This window comes from Salarias fasciatus, chromosome 15, assembly GCF_902148845.1.
Source record: "Salarias fasciatus chromosome 15, fSalaFa1.1, whole genome shotgun sequence".
Lineage (NCBI taxonomy): Eukaryota > Metazoa > Chordata > Actinopteri > Blenniiformes > Blenniidae > Salarias > Salarias fasciatus.
The window spans coordinates 27,452,505-27,473,237 of NC_043759.1; the positions used below are offsets into that span (position 1 = coordinate 27,452,505).

The 20,733-nt window shown below is 46.4% G+C and overlaps 2 protein-coding genes across 3 annotated transcripts in view; both read left to right on the forward strand.

Annotated features, from left to right (window-relative positions):
• The window catches only part of LOC115401668 (NLR family CARD domain-containing protein 3-like), a 69,070-nt gene that overhangs the window by 36,390 nt on the left and 11,947 nt on the right, over window positions 1-20,733 (forward strand). The gene's annotated exons all lie outside the window — the stretch shown is intronic.
• On the forward strand, window positions 4,777-20,041 carry LOC115401688 (uncharacterized). 2 transcript variants are annotated; one of them, XM_030109979.1, is made up of 3 exons: window positions 4,777-12,174; window positions 12,411-17,759; window positions 18,855-20,041. In XM_030109979.1, the coding sequence occupies exons 2-3, from the start codon at window positions 16,903-16,905 to the stop codon at window positions 18,922-18,924; spliced, it is 927 nt and encodes a 308-aa protein (XP_029965839.1). In that variant the 5' UTR covers window positions 4,777-12,174; window positions 12,411-16,902; the 3' UTR covers window positions 18,925-20,041. The 2 variants fall into 2 exon arrangements, with proteins under 2 accessions (XP_029965839.1, XP_029965840.1); XM_030109980.1 differs by lacking the exon at window positions 4,777-12,174 and having other exon boundaries at window positions 12,186-17,759.

The following is a 20,733-nucleotide window of genomic DNA, read 5'->3' on the forward strand; positions in this document are numbered from 1 at the left end:
CCAGTCTGTCAGGGTGTCTGGTCTCAGAGGAAGGCTGTGCTTCTCTGGTCTCAGCTGTGAGCTCCAAGTCCTCCCATCTGAGAGAGCTGGACCTGAGCTACAACCATCCAGGAGCCTCAGGAGTGGAGAAGCTGTTTGCTGCAGTGGAGGATCCACAGTGCAGTCTGGACACTCTCAGGTATGGACACACAGCAGGAGCTCCTCATGGACACTGAGACTGTCCACAGCAGTGGTCCTCAATAGGTGGACTGTGGTCCAGGTCTGAACCAAGACGCTGTCCCATGCAGACCCACAGTGGTGGACAAAGTCCTCAGCTCCATGACTGGAGTGAAAGTTCTGATCCTCCTGGTCAAATAGTACTCCAATACAAGTGAAAGTTGTTAGGTCAATTTTTTCGGTTGAAGTACTGGATTACGTGCTTTTAAAAATACTTCAGTACATTTTCATCTGAATGTCAAACTTTATTGCATCATTACCACAATGAATGAACTCAACCAAACCACTGAAACAATCTACTGAATGCATCGACCTGCTGATTGAAGCTGTGGAATAAAAACTGGTAGAATCTGCTGCTGATCCTGGAGAGATTCCTGCTGAAACACAACTGAATTAACAGAAGGACGATTATGATGTTCATTTTATTTTTTTTTTCTTTTTGTTCACAACCAAACATACAATTCAAACACTGAAGATTAACTCCCAGCAACTCCAAGAGAACATCAGGTTTGTACCATTATCAGGCTTTACAGCGGATCAAACAGTGGGAGAAATACTGAGTTAAAAAGAGTAAAGAAATAAAGTTACTCAGTCTGTCAGGATTACTGCTGCTGGAAAACCTTCTCTAACTGGTCAAGTATTGTAGTTAACTTGGTTTGTTCACTATCTAGTTAACTAAGTGATGAATCCACACAGGACTGGCCCCAGTGGGACAAAGTAGAGGATCAAATATCATTTCACTGACCTTGACATCAAACTGCAGTTCCTCAGAGTCCAGGAGGCTTCATTTAAAATACTGATCTGGAATGAAACAGATGTTGACTCGTCATCTCACCTCCACAGGCTTTCTCCAGCTGGACAGGGAGTTTAGTAGGAGGTGATCAGGGATGGGAGGGTTGCTTCAAACATGGAGTCTGGGACAATTACAAGTTACTTGTCAACAAATGTAATCAGTGACTTACTCTAACTTCGTCAATAAAAAAATAATGTGTCAGATTACTCCAGGGCTGGAAGCAGGAAAAGATGGCATGCCATCTTTTGCGACTGGTGACTGGATCCGTAGCGGTTCCATAGCAGCGGCGCACCAGAATAATTTACCAGTTTTTTGTTTTTTTTCAGTGTGAAAAACACAATGTGTGGCGTGAGTGCGTGACAAGAGACTGAAATGCGTGACTGTCACTGAGACTTGAGAGCCCTGAGCAAGGCTGCTGTTTTGGTTTTACACCAACTTCCGCCTGGTTGTCATGGATACCCACACTTCCCCTGTTTGGAGTGGCTGCTCTTCGCGGTCATGAAAAGCACATGTGAAAAGAGACGTATTAGTTGAAAATTGAAACATTGCATCTTTTTTACTGGTGCGGCTCCTTTGGCTCGACCCAAATATATGTGAAAACAGCCTCAATGTCTGTGGATGGTGTGGATGTCTGTTGTAATTCTGAATTATTCTGCCTGATTTTCAACAGTAATTCTGCTCAGTAATCCCTGTTTTGATCAGATATATCTGGAACCAGATACACATTGTTTATGTACTGTAATGGATTCATTACTTTTTTTGTATCCTAATTACATGACACCATTACATGTAATCCGTTCCTCCCTGGTGGAGATGAAGTTTTAGTGTGACAAGCAAAGTGAAAATTTAAAACAATACAAATCATTCTTCATTTCAAAGAACTCCAACATGGACTCGAGGTTCGTTCTCCTGTGTTAAACTGTAGTTTGTGTCGCTGTCGCCATTTTTACCACGACCAACTTTCCAACATTTGCTCTGCGCTTCCTGTCTTTTACCACAACTCCACCTGGACGAATCAGAAAATAACTTTTATCCTCTGACTTCAAATCTATTCTTAAAAGTAACGAGCAGTGAGGCTCTTCATAGAAATGTAGTGGAGTTTTTCATTTGTCTTTCAAATGTTTTGGAGTGAAAGTCATAAGTTTTCCCAAAAAAATAACACTCAAGTAAAGTACAGATCCTTAAAGAATGTGCTTCAGAGCAGTACTCGAGTAAATCTCCTTGGTTCCTGTCCAGCCCTGCAGACGCGGCACTGACAGCTAAAACAGCAGGTTCTGATTTCAAAGCTGACGGAGCTTCTTTTTGAAGCAGCTCAGCTTTTACAGTCTTTATGGTCGTGATTCAGTGGAGGAGGAAACACACACACCAGCTGTGTGTGAGTGAAGCGTCACATGAAACCAGGCAGACCATCAAGTCTGAGTGTTTCAGGGTGAAACATGAAGGTTCTGCAGCTCAGACAGACGTGAGAGTTCATGCTGGAAATGAGAAGAGTGGAGAGAAAGAGGAAGTCCACTGAGACAGAGAAAGCTGAGGAACAATAGTTACCAAATGGAACTCAAAAGAAAAGCTGACAGTGAAAACAGAACATTTCATCCAGAATGAAGAGTTTTTCTTCCTCCTTCCCTCTGGACCATGTTTGGCTCCAACACAGCTGAGAGGCAGCTTTCTCCAGCAGGAAACTAAACTCCACCTGGTTCCAGGCTCACCAATGAGCAGCTCCACCTGAGTCTGAGAAAGACTCTGACTCCACTGAAGTCCAGCTGGAACATCTTGGCAGGTCAAGCAAGAGCTCCGATTTCTCCCTGAGGAGGAAAGAGAGCATTTCTCCAGGAGTTAACCTGTCTTTACATTGATGATCTGTCAGGTCTGGTTTATTGTTCTGAAGTCCAGCACTGCTGCTGAACATTTGATTCGTTTGTCTTATTTTGAAAATGAGCCTGACTTTTATTTAGTAAATGACAGAACATTATATTGACAGTCAAACATTTATTTTCAGTTCCATGTTTCATGACAATAAATATTAACAAACACTTTGTGAATTTCACTGAATGAATTAGATTTGACACTCAGGTGTTGATTACATACAGATGTTGACAGAACTTTAAATATATGTCACAGTAAATAGTTCAACATTCTGATCTTCTGGACCTTTACTTCAAGAAATATCATCAAACTGAGCCTCTTAACATTTTAGTTAAAGACTCCTGGTCTACAAAATGTCTCCACTGATTGTTAACAGTGATTTTTATGACACAAGGACCAAGAAAAGCTGAACCCTGATGATAGAAATGAGAGTTTGAAGCCTCTGTGATGTGGTTCAGACATCTGGACCTGGAGTTTGAATCCTTTGATCAAACTGCTGCTTTTCTCTTCACTCTTAAAATCCTGATGAGAATTCATCCACTTTCCATTCCAACATGATCTTCAGGGTTTTCTGTGTGTTTTGGCTGAATGGAGACTTTTCTCCATGTGTGTGTTGGAGCTGGTTGATGAAGAGAAACAGAACTTCTCTTCTTCTCTGTCAGACGGAGTCTTTCAGTGAAAACTCCAGAAGTGTGAAGGATCCTTTGAAAGCTCCTTTTCCAGCTGTCTTTAGGAGGAGAGGAGCAGAAACATGCCGACAGGTTTCATCTTCATCACACTGATCCAAAGCAGCAGAAACACTTTCAGCCTCCAAACGTCTCCACAGAGACTTTGAACCAAGTTTGAATCTTTGAAATGAGTCAGTGTGAGCTGAAACATCACTTCATCTTCTTCATCCATCCATCCAGAGCTGACTGCTGTCCTGAGTGAAACAGTCCCAGAGTGTGGACTCAGAGCTCTTTCAGCCTGTTTCTGAGGAGCTCTGCTTCATGTTGAGCAGCAGTCAGGACTCCTGTTGGAGAGAAAACCCTTCTGACTGTCTTTCTTCCTGCAGGGTGGACCATGGTGGAGAGCAGAGGTTAAAACCTGGTCCCAGGAAGTGTAAGTTGGACTGATGAGGACCAAACAGTGTCTGTTTGTCTTTCAATCAAAGGTTTTGATTCATTCAAACATTACTGACAAGAGAAGTCTGACAACAAGTTTCCTCATGAAACTTTCTCTGAATGAACAACATGTCAGGAAGTCCAGAGAGAAGAAATCCATCACATGTGTCAGAGGATGACTTTTCTCTCTTTCTCTCCATCAGATTTCTCTCAGCTTGAACTGGACACAAACTCAATGAGCAGATTCCTCAAACTGTCCAACAACAACAGGAAGGTGACACATGTGAAGGAGAAGCAGCCGTATCCTGATCATCCAGACAGATTTGATGACTGGTATCATCAGCTGCTGTGTGGCAATGATCTGAGTGGTCGATGTTACTGGGAGGTCGAGTGGAGCGGAGATGTTTATATATCAGTGAGTTACAGAGGAATCAGGAGGAGAGGAGACATGAAGGAGTGTGTGTTTGGATGGAATGATCAGTCCTGGAGTCTGGACTGCTCTGATCAAGGTTACTCTGTCTGGCACAATAAAAGAGAAACATCCATCTCCTCCTCCTCCTCCTCCTCTGGTAGAGTAGCAGTGTATGTGGACTGTCCTGCTGGCTCTCTGTCCTTCTTCAGAGTCTCCTCTGACTCTCTGATCCACCTCTACACCTTCAACACCACATTCTCTCAACCTCTCTATGCTGGATTTAGACTCTGGTCCTCTGGTTGTTCAGTGAGTCTGTGTCCTCTGTAGGAAGGACGGTCTCTGTCTCTGACAGCAGTCCTGTCAGCACCAATCAGAGATCAGAGAACATCAGTGGAGTTCAGCAGGGCTCACAGACGGAGCCTCCAACACTTTGTAAATATGTGGTCAGTTTAAGTTTCAGGACGTTTTCTAACCTCCTCAAGTCTTTGTCAGCAACAGTGGAGACGATGAGGACAGGACTCTTCTGATCACAGTTTGACGTTTGAGTTGTTGATGTTGGATTGTAAATGTGAACTGAATCAGTGTTCTTCTGCAAGTTTCCAAAAATCAATCCTTGATTTCATTTCCTTTAGGAGTTCCTGAAGTTAAAACTCAACAAGTTCTTTGATCTCTTTCTTTGTAATGTCATGGTGTGGCGTCCACTGTGGGAGAAGACACTCGTCTGTCTCCTCCTTGACCACTTCCACATATTTTCTTTTAACTTTTATCCAGTTATCCTGTTAAAATGTGGTGAAGGTTCATTTTCTGTGTTTCAAACAGTCCTTGTGTTTTGGTTCAGCCCAGCCGGTCCTGATTGGACCAGTCTGGTCTCAGCTGGACTGATTGAAGGAGAGTCTGACTGAGAGTCTGAGTCTGTCAGTCTGCTGACAGGCTGGAAGTGAAGCTCTTTTTAACACTGATGGACAAATGAAGCTTTCTGAAGCTCTGATGCTGGATGGAAGCTTTTCTACACCGTCCTCTTTGGCGCCACCTGGTGGCCAAAAATCTGAAGAGCAGCTTGAATGAACTGCTCCATGATGGTTCCCAGAGTTCAGTTCACTGCTTCAGAAAGCAGATTAAATCCTCTGCTCTCAGAATGGAAGGTCACTCAAGGTCATCTGACTTTAAACCAATAAAAACACACGACTCAAACCCAAACACAGCATTTAACAAATATAGTTTCTTAAAAAGTCTGCAGCTCATTAATATTCTTTGAGTCCAGAAGTTCAGAGAAAGATTAAATAAATGTAGCTCATTTGCCTCAGTGGAATATTGACATTTTCTGAAATCTTTTATTTTCTCTAAACACCATTAACACAGTAAAGCAAAATTTCCCCACAAAATTAAAAGATTGCATGTAAAGTAAACTCTGTGCAATGGAATTATTATCGGAAACATTTTGAACATCGACACATTTCTGAGGTTGATTTCACACATTTTTGACACTTCATTAAAGGAGAATTCCATTTTTTTTTGTTCTATTTTAAAGAGTTGTGAGTTCCTGCAAAGATCAGCCAGAAAATAAACAATGAGAGGTTTTGAGTTCCTGAAATCGACGGCGCTTCCCTTTAACTGTCAGTGGCAGAAAGGTGGAGGAACATGAGACTCTGGTGAATCAACACAACAATACATTCCTTTAGTGGAGTCAGCAGATTAACATTCAGCTAAAGACGGAATTTGGAGTTGAGCAGCAGATCAGAACTTATAAAACTCTTTAAAAATCAACGTTTCCAAAACTTTTATCTGCAGCCAATATTCTTAACCTCGTCCTTTTAAACATCACTTCAATACAACAACTCGGCTAAAATAGATGAATTAAATCTGAAATGGTGCACAACCGTAAACATTTAAATTAAAGATGCTACAATTTTGATGATATTTTAATGATTTTAAAGTTTAACTCATATTTTAATCCCTGGTTCAAACTCCTCTAATATCTTAATTTATAATGAACAACAAAGGCAGATTTTGTCTGAACTTTGTGATTAATTCAGAAATTCTTAAAGGAAAATGTATTTTACAGATAAAGAGGTGTAGTCACAAATTAAACAAGTCATAAAAAACTAATCCTGACTATCCAGCCTCCTTTTGTCTAAAATACATCAATTTAAACAGGAAATGTTTTTATCTGACAGTGTTTGTTCATTTTTTCTGAACTCAATCTGTGGCGATCACAGTAAATTCTTTAAATGAGAAAACTGAACTGAAGGCTGGAAGAGACTAAAGAGCTTTGCTTTCATAACCTCTGAGATTTACGTGCTCACAGCTTTTCTAGAGATGTCTGGAGCAGAAAGCAGTTTGATACTCCAGGAACTTTGTATCTGTGATGGGTGTGTTTGAATAATGGCGTCCATTAGAGAGACAAGACTTTGTTTAGTTTGCCTCCAAGCTGCCTCCAAGTTTCGACTGTGGTTCCCATCAGGCTTTGAGACCTGGTCACATGAAGAAACTACCTCTGCTTGCGTGTAGATAAGCTCGTCAGTTCAAACAAAAAGGCAAACATGAAGCTCCAGACAGATTCTCCACCTCCAGCCTCTCAGTCATCAGAACCACACAATCTGTTTCTGCGATCACAGCCCGTCCTCCAGTCTCCCCACCAGGGGGCGCAGTGCGCGGCTGCACAGCCCAGCCAGCGGAGGCTCCTGGAGGCGGCCGGGCTGCACAGCTCACGACGCGGGGAGCAACCGCAGCCGCGCTGTCGGTGGGGGCTTCACCTCACGGAGACCAGCCGGGCTCTGCTCCTGGCTGTCCCCCGGTGGTTAAATCAAATCAAATCAAATCAAATTTGATTTCATATAGCACTTTTCATATTTATAAAAATAACGCAAAGTGCTGAACATTAAAAACACATAAAAACCAGAAGAATTTTTAAAAAACCGCGCCAACAAACATTATGCACCACCAGGGCTGGCTCCCGGCATAGGCGAACTCGGCGGCCGCCTAAGGCGCCACGTCCTGGGGGGGGGCGCTGTGGCCGTACAAGGGGCGTCCCGACACTTGTGTTCCGTGTCCCCCCCCCCCGCTCGACAACTCTCGGAGGTGCGCCCGTCTCGGGCTCGCCCAGGGCCGGCCCTGTGCACCACACGCGCGCGCGCGCACGCACGCACACACTCTCCCATTATGTTTCACCGTGCTCTCGCAGGCAGCGGAGCACGCGCTTCAGGTCATCAATGTGATCCTGGAAAGTTTTGGAAAAGCAAAGCACATCATCCAAATATGGAGAGCAGCATTCATCTCTTAGATCTTTAAGAACCCCTTCCATGCACCTTTGAAATGCAGCTGGGGCATTGGTAAGATCAAATGGGAGGCAGACCCATTCGTACAAGCCCCAAGGAGTCGTAAATGCAGTCAGGTGTCTCGAGCTCTCTTCAACAAAACCCTGGTGGTATGCACTGCCTTGGTCAAGTAGTGAGAACCATGAATAACCCCCCAAGTTGTCAAGCAAATCTCGAATACGTGGTAGGGGATGGCGGTCAGCAATGGTTTTACGGTTCAGTCCCCGAAAGTCAATACATAGGCGTAAACTCTGGTCCTTCTTTCTTACACAGACTACTGGGGATGAGTACGGTGAAGAGGACTTTCTGATCCAGTCATTGTCAAGGAGACTCTGAACATATTCTTTTACCTCCGTATACAGGGGTTTAGGAATTGCATTGTAGGATGTTTGGACAGGTGTTTCTTCTTTAAGATGAATTTTCAGCTGCAAGTTTGGGATGCAACCGATATCAGCATCATGCTTAGCAAAGACTTCAGACTCCTCATATAACATCTCCTTCACTCGTTTTTGTTCATTCTCCCCCAAATGAGACAAATCAACGGGGGGATTCCACTTCTGGTATGTCTCTTCTTTTGTCTCACTGTCGTCTGCTGTTTGCTGAGCTGTGCATGAGCTAACGGATGTCTGAGGGGTTGTCTGTGAATCTTGTGGGGAACACTGAACTGGCTTCACCTCTGCGATTTCCTCTAAAGGTCCCAAAAGTGTTCTTTTGGCAAGGTAAATGTCATGTTGAGTGGCATTCTGAATGGGGATTTTTACAATCTTTGTCAGCCCACTGGGGATCTCAATTACAGCTGGGAAAAGTTCAAGGCCGTGAGAGCACTTATTTTCAATACTTGGCTGGAAAAGCATTGATCCCCCTCTCGGCCATTCCCTGACTCTGCGCTTGACTTCACCAATCTGTCCTGCTGGAATAAAGACACCTTTCTTGCCAGATCTCACAGTGCAATGAGTTGTCTCATCAGAGGTGGAAAACTGGAGAGCAGAAACTAAAGCATCAACTGCACTGTCTGTCACACTCAAAGCCTCTTTCAGTAACGCGGTCAGATCAGTTCCATGCCTCTCATCCGTATGTGTTCTCAGGACTTCAGCTATTACATTACTGCCTAAAAGAGGACAACTAAGGCTGTCATGGCTGATTAAAACTGGCACCTGCAGGGTAACATGACCATGGTTCACACTCTGTATCTTGAGTTCAACATCAGCCCAGCCATCGAATGGAACATTAGTGCCGTTAGCTGCAGCAATTTCGAGGTGTTGATCAGAGAGGAGGGACTTAAGAGGCTGAATCTGAATTTCAGGTAGGGCTCTTTCCATCCATGCTCTCCCTATCATGGTCACTTGGGCACCTGAGTCAAGCAGCATTTGAAGTGGCACTCCACTGATGGCACATGACACCATACATCTCTTGCCAATAAGCTGTGTAAGATGCTTTCTGGGAGAGGGTTGACAGGCTCTAGTGGGTTTAACAGGACTGCTGGCGGTTGTGCTGTGAAGAGCTGTCGGGGCATCCTCTGTCATCCTGGTCACTGGCAGCCCCTCTCCGGTGACTTTACCACATTTCCCGACAACCTCTTTTGCAGGCAGCCAACAGCGCGATGGCCAGCTTGGCCACATGCGAAACAATGTGGACAGTGGAGTTGGCCCTGTTGCACACAGTTATTGCATCTTCCTCTGGTGTTTGGTGGAGCTGCTGAAGGGTGAGTTTTGGGTGGACAGGGGTTATCAGGTGCAGCTTTGTCAGTAGTTTTCACCACCTGGGACAGCTGTTTGGTCAGGGAAGACACCTGTGCAGTCAGTTCTTTAATCGCATCACGGTTGGCCTGTAATTCAATGTCAACTTTATCCTGCTTTGAGTCAGTACTGTCAAGCTGAGCCACAGTCACTGGTCGAGTCTTTGATGCAGAACCAAAACGTCTCAGTCTCTCTGCCTCTTCACTTGTGGATTTTGTGATCTGTTCCAACAGAAAATCATCACTAATTTGCAAATCACTGAGAAAAGGTTTCAGATCATGCCTGACATAACTGTTTCTCTCATTCAAACCTTGATAGAGCGTGTGGAGAAATGTGCCCTGTACAAGTTTCTTGTCATAGCTAAATTCTGCACCAGGTTGTTGCGACTCAAAAAGAACCCGCTGTTTAAGTCCCATTACTCTGTACAGAAATTGCTGTGCACTCTCTTTCTCTTGTTGCTTTGCATTGCTTAACTCTTGAAACAGCTCTGTACTGTTTTTATCTCTGATATGAGAGCGCAGAAACCTCTTAAGCTCATCAATGTTTAAGCCACGATTTGATGTGTGTTTCCCAGGCCACGGCTCGTTTATTCTGAGCTACAAATGTAATCAACCTTCACAATCATAGTCCAAGTTCTTATAACAACAAAAAAAAAACGACTTCCTCCAATAAAATAATGCAAAATAAAGTAGCAGAAAGTGCAACAACTTCATCAACAGATCCTTTAGAAAAGCAAAAAAACAGTTGATCTCAAATAAATTAAAATCATTACATAAAAATAATACATTGCTTCACAGAATCATCAAATGAAAACTACCTGCAGACCCTCTGTTAGTCTTGCATGTATGGCAGGACACACTTAATGATGGAAGGAAACAAAATGGCAACGCGCACAAGGAAAACGCGGGGGAAAACACTCAACAAAACCATTCTTCTGACTGAACATGAATATTTATACAGGATATCAAACATATATATCGCAATTTCATTAATCTGTCACTTTATACACAAAGATCATGGTTCATCCGATATCTTTGAAGATGCACCAGCACCCAGTTCACACAGACTAAACTTAACCAAAAGACAGGTAATCATGCATCTCATTACATCTCATCTAACATCACAAACTTACTCATAACATATTTACATTTCGGATTTCACCTGTTTTAAGGTGGAAAAAGTGTGTTTGATCGTACCTGTGGAGCACAGAGAGGAGACGATTTGATGTGTGTTTCCCAGGCCACGGCTCCTTTATTCTGAGCTGGCGCATGCCCGGTGCTCACCACAGCCTCTCTGCTGGCCCCACGATGGTGACAGAGTGCCATCTACTGGTACGGAATTGTATACTCAGGACAGATTAATCAGAAGTTGATAAAGAATGATCAAGTTCCTGTCATATAAAAAAATCAGGGGGGGGGGGGGGGGGGTTATTTCAATAAAACTTGATGTAGTTTTTTCCAACTGACTACACTCGCAGGCGTATCCTTCTACACTGGAAGTAGGCTAACCCCCCCATCAGAACAATCCTGGCAGACTGACCTAATGTCATTTCTTAAATTGGAGAAAGTCAAATTCTCACTTTGATGGTCGACTGATAAGTTCTATACTACATGGCAGCCTCTTATCTCATTTTTTGATAATGTAACTGCAACCTCTATGGTATAGGAATGAACAATGTACTCTGTTGTTTTCTTTTCTATGTACTTTAACCTCAAGATGAATGTTAAAATTACAATGATTGTTCAGACACTCTGTTCTTAAAAATGTAAAACCTGTGTTGGGGAGGGGGGAGAGGGGGTTGCTTGTCACGATTGTTTGTTTGATTTTTAGTTTATTTGTTGTTAAAAAGAAAAACACTCATATGTGTAATTGACATGCAAATGATAAGAAATATTTCAACAAAATAAATTAAAATAAATTAAAAAAGAAATAATGTCCTGTTTAGAGCTGATGAAGTTGGCACGTGATCAAAGTTTACAGTTTAAAGAAGTTTTCAGTGTTACTGTGTTCAGTCTGGAAAAAGTGGACTTCTCAGTGTTTTCTTTGTTCTGACAATCACACAGACTGAGCACTCTGGTTTAAATGTTACAAGCTGAGTAAATAAACTGAACTTTAATAGTTTCAGATTGTTGCAGATGGATCTCAGCTCCTGTCATTCGATAATCAGGTGATTGATTGCAGAATGCTGGTGACAGCAACTCATACAGTGGTTTGTACAGATCAATAAATCAATATTCTCAGAGGTCTGCAGTCATGATGCTCCACCAGCCTCCACTGAATGTTTAATCAGATTCAATGAACTGCATTTCAGCAGTTTAGTCATATTTCTATTTGTTTTAGTTGAAGTGAGTAAAAGTAATGCAATAGTGTAATGTATTATAATTCACAGACAGTAATATTTTAATGCTCCTAATTACTTTCAAATGAGAGTAACTAATATATTTTGGAAGTAACCTGCTCAACACTGACTGTTACCAGAGGAAACTTCGAACACCAAATAAATGTTGAGACTTTATATTTAAACTCCACGTTCACTTTAAAGTTCTGATTAACGTCATCAAACAGGTTTCAAACAGGTTTTAAAGTCAAGAATTTCCTCCTCTGGGTGTGTCAGAGGAGAAAACACTTTGTCTTGTTAGATCTGAGCGACGGACTGAGAGGAACACAGAGCAGCTTCTTCTCTCCTCCAGTTTCCTCACATGGAAAAGAGTCTGAAGAAGATGTGAAGAGAGTTCAGGTGAGAATCTGTCAGCTCTTTAGAAGCTTCCACAATGGAGCAGGAGACTTTTTAACTTCTCTTTTTCTCTTTCATTCTCACCATCACAAACCTGACAGCTGCTTTCTTCTCATTCACCTGCTGGAAAAACATTTAAGCCAACATTTAACTCTTTCTTTGCTTTTTTCTTTGGCCAAAAAAAAAAAAAAAAAAAAAAACACAAACAAATTAAGTATTCATACTTTCGGTTTCTGAAGTGGGTGGGGCTTCAGCCTTCCTTCACTCTGATTGGCTCATGTTGGTGTCAGTCTGCAATGTACAGAACAAGTGACTCCTTACAGACATGCACACACAGGCTTGCTCACAGTGTGATCAGGTGGCACTCCTCTCTGCACTGAGACCTCTGGACACTCACTTTGTGTAGAAATGGACTAGATATTAATCTTCCTGGTGATTTCCTGCTGGAATCAGGAGTTGGAGGCTTGTGGACGTTCAGAGTTTGTGTTGGAGTGAAGTTTGACATCAGAGTCAGAATTCACTGATTGTCACTGTGAACAAAGCTCAATGGAATCTGAAACAGAAGCAGCGCTTGGAAACAGTGCAACATGAAAAAAGAGAAAACAGTGAAGACAAAGATTTAGAGATTGTACAAAGGTCAAAATAAAAGGGGGAGGAGGGAGTTAGTTTATTTACAAGGTAAAAATAGAAACAACATTACAAATGCAAAAAATAGTTGCCTATAATCATTCTATAATGTTGCACTTGAGTTCTACGCCGTGATATGCTTAGCCCGCCTACGGACTTCGCTATTGGTACTCCTCTTGGCGTCAGCCAATCCATTGAGACAAAACTGAAACCTGCGCACCAATCCTGGCCTTGTGTTGGCACAGCACCACGCCCCTCCTTGAGGGCATATTACCAAGTGCTCGACGGCGAGATCTCCCTTCTTCTGACTCAGCCCTTGAGACTTACAGAAGCCTTCAAGACCTTCGCGATCAAGATTTCAAGTTTCAAGATCGAGCTGGACAAGCCAGCCCGCGACGGATAGCCATCGGGTGTCGGGCCCTTCACCTGCCGCTCCTGCGACGCCGTTCTCCAGGAGAACGATCACCACAAGTGCTGCTTCATGTGCCTCGGCTGGCAGCATCACCGTCAGCGGTCTTCCTGTCCTGCCTGCCTTGCCCTGCCGCTCGGGGAGTCACAGCGGCTAGCAGCTTTTATGGACGCCGCGTCCCCGGTTTCCGGGAATGACGCCGCCGCCAAAAACGTTCCTGCTCCCACTCCGTACAACTGGGCCGAGACCGGAAGCATCAGCAGCAGCAGCAGCCTCTCGGTGTCGGGGAGATCAACCCAGCAGGACTCCCTCTCCACTTTCTCCCAGGCCAGCCACCAGAGCACCTGCCATTGGAGTGCCATAGAGGACTCCGTGAGACTCTGCCTCCTCCTGAAGTCCTTCGCCTGGCCCAGCGGGAAGCCATTGCTGACGTCAGAAAGGGATAGGTGCATGGCGGGCTTCCTGGACAGAGCTTATGCTAGCGGCAATCAATCGTTTGTCCTAGCGAACAACATGAGGTTTCTACTGGGCTCCATCGACAAGATCTGCCATGAGAAGTCCCAGTTATCTCCCGAATACATCGAGGAGATCCAGAATGCAGCTGAAGCCCTGATGCGGATGTGCTGCACCTCCCCCATCAACGGAGGCCGCGTCATGGCCAATGCACAGGTTGCCATGAGGCACCTGAGGCTTGGTCTCTAAACACTCTCTGAGCGGGATCAGCGGGGAGTCCTGGGGCTCCCCTTGTCCACCTCTTCTCTCTTCAGTCCAGACATCCAGGCTATCATCGAGCGCCTGGAGGCAGCAGCACGAGGCCCCCAGCAGCTCACGCCGCACCTGCAGCCCCGCTGTGAGACCCCGCAGCGACGGCGTCCAGCGAAGCAGCGCAGACCATTATGGGTGGCTGTTTGTGCCATACATCGCCTGGTACAAAACGCCATTAAGAACGGCGCTTTTAACGCCGAGCGCCGCCAGGTGCTTTTATTTTGAAACGCCTTCCGGCGTCTCAAACGCAGAGCACCGCCAGGTGTTTTTGGATGCCTAGTGCTGCCACCTGCTCCATAAGATGCTAATATTCTCCTCCCCTGAAGTTTGACCAGCCAGTAAAAGGTATCGTTGTGCAGTCTATTGACATAACATGGTCCGACCCATTAAACCTCTCTGACAAGTATTCTGTTGTTATGTTTCACTCTGTTTACAGTTCATAAACGCTGAAATTGCAAATTGCTTGCCATTTTACACCCCATTCTCACAGCACAATAAGTTCAGCTCTAAAGTGAAGTGTTACGTTTTCTAACTCTCTCAACAGAAATGAATATGCAGTTTCATATGAGCTGCTGCACAAAAACATTTCATTGCTCACTTCATACAAACAGACATGCAAACATGGCATGCAAAACACTACACACCTTCACAACTTCATGCAGCCTATTTAAAAATTGTTATGAAAGTGAGCACATAAGCAATGAATGCGTGACTCATGCATCCCGCAATCCCTCCTCCTGCAAATGAAGGTTCATTATGACACTGCACAGAATGTCAACGCTATACAACAGGCATGCAAACATGGAAAACACCACACACCTTCACAAATTAAAGGTTGTGTAGAAGATCTTTATTACTAACAAAAATGAATTAAAGCTAAAAAATGGCGTTATTAAGCTGTAGCAGCCTTGTTTTTATCGTGATCAAAAAAAAAGAAAATAAAGATTAATCAACTCTGGAGGTTGTAAAACCAACATTACTTTAGCCAATCAATAACGAGGTAGCCTCGTTATCTATTGGTTTTCTAACGTGTCAATCAACCTCTCGACATTTGTAGCGTAACTCTCATGCTCTTACGCCGTTTTCATACCCCCCTCCCCCACACGCTCCACCTATGCTAGGCTCTGCTGCCGCTATCAACACCTTTTCACTTGTAGACTTGAGACAATTTTCTTAATCATAACTGCAATGTGCTTGCAATTTGGGAAAAATGTATATTTTAATATTTAAACAAGATTTGTATGAAAAAGCCCGGAGAGTGAGAGGAGGAGGGTGGGCTTGTCTATACAAATAGGCATGCAAACATGAAAAACACTACACACCTTCACAACTTAATGCAGCGTATTTACAAATTGTTATCAAAAAGTGAGCACAAAAAAAATAGTGAGTCATGCATCCCACTTTAAAAGCACCTGGCGGCGCTCGGCGTTTGCGACGCCGGAAGGCGTTTCAAAATAAAAGCGCCTGGCGGCGCTAGGTGTTAAAAGCGAAGTTCTTAACGGCGTTTTGTACCAGGCGATGTATGGCACAAACAGCCACCCATAGACCAGCCCCCTGGAGTTCCCCGGCGTCTGGCAAGACCAGATCGTCAACCCGCCGACCTCCCCGGGGCGTCAACCAGCAGAGATGGTCCCACGCTCCCGAGCCGCGGAGCGCCCCGTCCGCTCGTCCTGCATCTGTTGCCAAACATTTCAATAAAGGCCGCCAGGCCCGTCACATCTCTAAAAGAGCAACAATCCTTCCCTTTCCCCGTGTTTGCATGACTGAAGCATGTCAAACTTCGCATGGTCTTATCCCTCCCGTCTCCCGCTATTTGATAAAGCGGGGGAGAACGGTGAGCGGAGCGCACAGGGAGCCGCCTGAACACGCCACGCCGTCCCCGGCTCTCCCTCTACTATCTTCCCGCACCGCAACCATAGAGATGGGGCGCATCAATGAGCGTGGGCCGCTGGATTTCTTTCACGCGTTACACAAAGCGGGAGCATGGCGGAGGCCCTGCCGGTATCTTACAAATGCTCCAAGCGGAGCTGTCCGATGCCAGCCTGGGTTCCCGCCCCAGGCGCCCCGGCTCTGGCTTCAGCACCAAGGTCAGCAGCTCGCGAGGCCCACCGCCGCCGGGTTTGCAGCCCCGAAGCGGCCGCCCGCGCTCTTTCATTGGACGCCCCCTTCACAGCCCCTTCGCCGAGTCCTGAGTTCCCCCCATCTCCCGAGGACAGAGGGCCGTCCCCTCAGGACGTGGTGCAGCCACTGATGCTGTGCTTCCAGACGTGGCGCACTATGCTGGGACCGCTTTCACCCTGGTTGTCCAGGACACTGAGAAGCAGTTATGCCCTGCAGTTTGCCTGTTGTCCACCCCTCTTCAATGGGATCCTTTGTACGTGGCTCGCATGCCCTGCGGGGGCGGCGGTTCTCAAGGCAGAAGTGACCTCGCTCCTCCACCGGGGTGCGGTAACGGAGCTGAGTGCGGAGGAGGCGCACTCGGGTTTTTATTCACCCTACTTCTTGGTTCCCAAGAAGAGCGGAGGTATGAGGCCCATTCTGGACCTGCGGGTCCTAAATGCTCATATAACCACCAGGAGGTTCCGCATGCTGACGGTCAAACACCTCCTGGAGAGCGTCCACCCTGGGGACTGGATGACCTCGGTCGACCTCGCGGACGCCTACTTCCACATTCCCATCCTGAGGAAGCACAGGCCCTTCCTCCGGTTCGCCGTGGGGACCAGGTATTTTCAATACAACCAGCTCCCCTTTGGCTACTCTCTTGCTCCCGCACCGTTACCAAGTGTGTCGCGGCGGCGCTGTAACCCCTCCGTCATTGTGGGCTGAGGATTCTCACCGACATCGACGACTGGCTCATAAAGGCGTCTTCTTATCAGGAGGCAGTGGAGCACACAGCCCAGGTCCTGCACCACATCAAACTCCTGGGGTTCATGGTGAACCTTGACAAGAGCGTGCTCACCCCGGCTCAGAACATGGCTTACCTGGGTTTGGAGCTAGACACGCTCTCTATGACGGCCCGCCTATCCAAGGACAGGCGAACCTCCCTCCTCTTGGCCGTGAGGTCTGCGATGACCAAACCTCTGGTCAGGGTCCATCTGGTCAGGACCGTCCTGGGTTTGATGGCCGCGCCCCACCCAGTGGTTCGGTTGGGCCTTCTGCACATGCGCAGGCTGCAGCGGTGGTTCTCACGCCTCCGCTGCTTGGGGAAATGGGACGGACACAGACTGATCTCGATCCCGCCCCAGGCACATCAGGATCTCCTTTTCTGGATGGATCCTGCTCTCCTAATGCAGGGAACCCCCCTGGACTGCGTATCGAATCACGTCGAGGTGTTCACGGATGCATCTCTCACAGGATGGGGAGGAACCCTGGGCCATCTCGCGGTTGGCGGGGCCTGGGATTCCCTGCCTTCTCACATCAATGTGCTGGAAATGACGCCGGTGCAGCGGGTTCTGCTCCATTTCCAAGCCAGGCTGAAGGACAGCCATGTGCTCGTCAGGTCGGACAACACCACGGTGGTGGTGTACCTGAACAGGCGGGGGGGACTCGGTCTCCCCCCTTCATCACAAAGCGGCAGAGATCCTGCTGTGGGCGGACCGGCACCTCGACTCTCTCAGAGCGCGACATGTGTCCAGGGTCCTCAACGTCGGCGTGGACAGAATGTCCCGGGGACAGCCCGACTCTCGTCCAGGTTCGGCCACCCAGTGGCAGACCTTTTCGCCAGTGCAGAGAATGCACAGTGCCCACTCTGGTTCTCGCTCAGGTCGTCAGACGGACCCCCTCTCAGGCAGTGGCGGCTGCTGGTCTTCCAAAGAGGGGAAGCTCATTTTCAGCATACATTGTAATATGTGTAATCTGTTTTTTGTATGTAAATTCTATTAGCTTTCATGCCTTTTGTATGCCCTGTCAAAGTTAGACAGATCCTCAAAGCCCACTTGTGACCAGACAACACCTCCCTGTATAGTTTCATCCAGAGGCATGGCCAGCAGGACATTTTATTGGTGACATCACTTCAGTCAGCAGCTCACCTTGTCAGACCAGGACAGCTGAAAGGACCTGTTACTTTTCCCCACCTTTCGGCACCAGCTCAGTCTTAGGAGTTGATCTGTTATGCAGTTTAACACCAATTTTCTCTTCGTAAAGAAGAATATCAAATGGCTTCACCAAAATCCGGTCCACAACATTCACATTGTCTGCCGCTGTGTGAAGCTCGCGAGCAGCTGGAGCTGCTGGAGGCTGGAGGCTGTGTGAGAGAAGGGGAGAAGCTCCACAGCTGCTAGTCGAGGACAGAAACCACAGAGAGACCGAAACGAGTCTCCAAACACAACGCTAGTCGTTTTTCACAAACACAAAGTCTCCAGGGATCAACAAAGCCTCCGAATCAACTCAGAACAACAGAATGAAAAACTTCAGAAGCACTTTGGTGCATTTTTTTTACTTCAAGATCGCTGATTTGCTCATTTCGCTGTCAATCAAGCTTCACACAGATCATCCAATCAGCACGCAGAAGCTCAGCGTCCAGGACAGCTCAATTCTCCATAGACCCCCAGAGACGCTGAGCGTCCGTGGGCGGGACCAGCCCAGCATTTTATCCAATGAGCGTCCAGTTTCACTCCAGCAGAACAACCCACTCTAGCTTCCGCATGGACGCTCAGCGTCCGGCTGTTTAAAGCGCCGTGCCGCTGCGAGGAGGAGTGAGAAAAAAGCCGAGTCAATTACTTGAGATAAGTAGCTGATTCTGAACAAAAGATGAACGTGTTGTAGCGCATATTTAGTCAATGAAATGTTCACACAACAGTAAATATTGGACCACTTATTTTTTGACATTTTAGGGGAAGTTGAGCTTCCCTTGCAGTCTTAGAGCAATCGCCACTGCTCTCAGGGTAGATGCCTTCGCACACAGTAGCTGGCTGGGGGGCCTCCTGTACATGTTCCTCCAGCCCGCCTTTTAAAACCCCGTTGCTGTGCAGGGTGAGGATGCAGAACCTCCACGTGATTGTGGTGGCTCCGGACACCCTGAGTGCACGGTGGTTCCCGGACATGGTCCAGCTAGCGGTTGGAGACCCGTGGCCGATCCCCGACGGGCCCGATGCGCTGCTGCAGGCAGGGGGCGCCCTTTGATCCCGCCCTCTCCTGGGCGGGAGGCTCTTGGCTTGGAGGCTGAGAGGATGATATTAGTGGAACTAGAACCCCCGGTGGTTTCCACCATCCAGAGTGCCAGGGCCCCCTCCACTGTCAAGGCCTACAGGTCTCGGTGGCAGCTCTTCACCACATGGTGCTTGGAGAGGGGTTTGGACCCTGTCTCCTGTGCTGTCGGTGGAATTTTGGAGTTTCTCCAGTCCTGCTGGACAGTGATCGCGCTGCATCCACCCTGGCGGTGTTTGTATCGGCCATTGCAGAGGGTCATGGGGGCTTTGGCCGCTTCTCTGCATGTAGTCACCCGCTGGTGAAGTGGTTTCTGTGCGAGGCGTGTCAGCTACCTACGGCCACCCCCCAGGCATGCGGTCTCCCCATGGGACCTCCACACTGCGTTAGAGGGTCTTAAGGGACCCCCCTTTGAGCCTTTGGAGCAGGCGGCGGACCACTTTCTCTCCTTCAAGGCCGCCATCTTGTTCGCGCTAGCATCCGCCAAGAGAGTTGGGGATCTCTGCGCTCTGTCAGTCCACCCATCCTGCATGGTGTTCAGCCAGGATGGGGGTCTCGTGCACCTTTGGCCTAATCCGGCTTTTCATCCTGAGGTGATCACCTCGGACTTTCAGTCGCAGGTGATCCGGATCAGGGGTCTATTTCACCAAGCAGGTTTAAAGAAAACTCTGTGTTCAATAACCCAGAAATGAGGGAAACTCTGAGATTTCCATTACACAAAGGGGAGAGAACTCAAACCAGAAACAGAGCAACTCCAGCCTGTTCCACTAGGAGAGGTAACTTAAACTGTCGGTCAGTTACCACAGGAACACACTCTGTGACTCTAACCTGGTCGAAAGCAGGTTTTTCTCAGTCAACCATGAAGTTTCTCTCTGGCTCCGAACCCTTTCAGCCACACTTGTTGTTCCATTTCCTCATTCTTTCAGTCAGCTGGCGAGTTTTTGTGTAGATGTCAAAAGTTCATGTCCTTTTATCAGCGATCCTGTAGATGAAGGAGCGGCATTACTGCAGAGTGATTTGAATATTTGTCGGGAGATTATTTACAGACCGCGCATAGATGTTTTGGTGTTTCCGGACAGTAGCGCTTCATGTCTCAATCAGCTACATTCACAATCTTTTCCGTCCATACGTTTGCAACATAACCAAACGTAGTCGCGCACTCACATCCCAGCAGATATTGTGTGTTGCGCTGCGGTTCTTCGCAAAAGGGAGTTTTTTATATAACACTGGAGATGCAGGAGTTTAAATCACCACCATCATTACCACCACAGCAAATAAAAGACATGACACACATTTCATTTTGTCTTCTTTATTTCCTACAAAAAAAATAAAGGGTTTAGTTCATGTTCCAACAGTGAACATAATTCACCTGTGACCATGAACCCACCTGCAACTTGTGCTCCAGTATCTCAATTTCCAATTTCGTCTTCTTCATCTCAGCTGTTCTTTAAGGGATTTCTCTATCTTGTTAAGTAAGTGGATTTTGTAAATTTATTTGACTGGTAACTGGGAATGCATACAGGACATTAAATTATACAGCTGCACATGAACTGAATGAAATGAACCTCCGTTGTTTACTGAACATCATCTCACAGTGTTGATCTGTGATGTGGAAG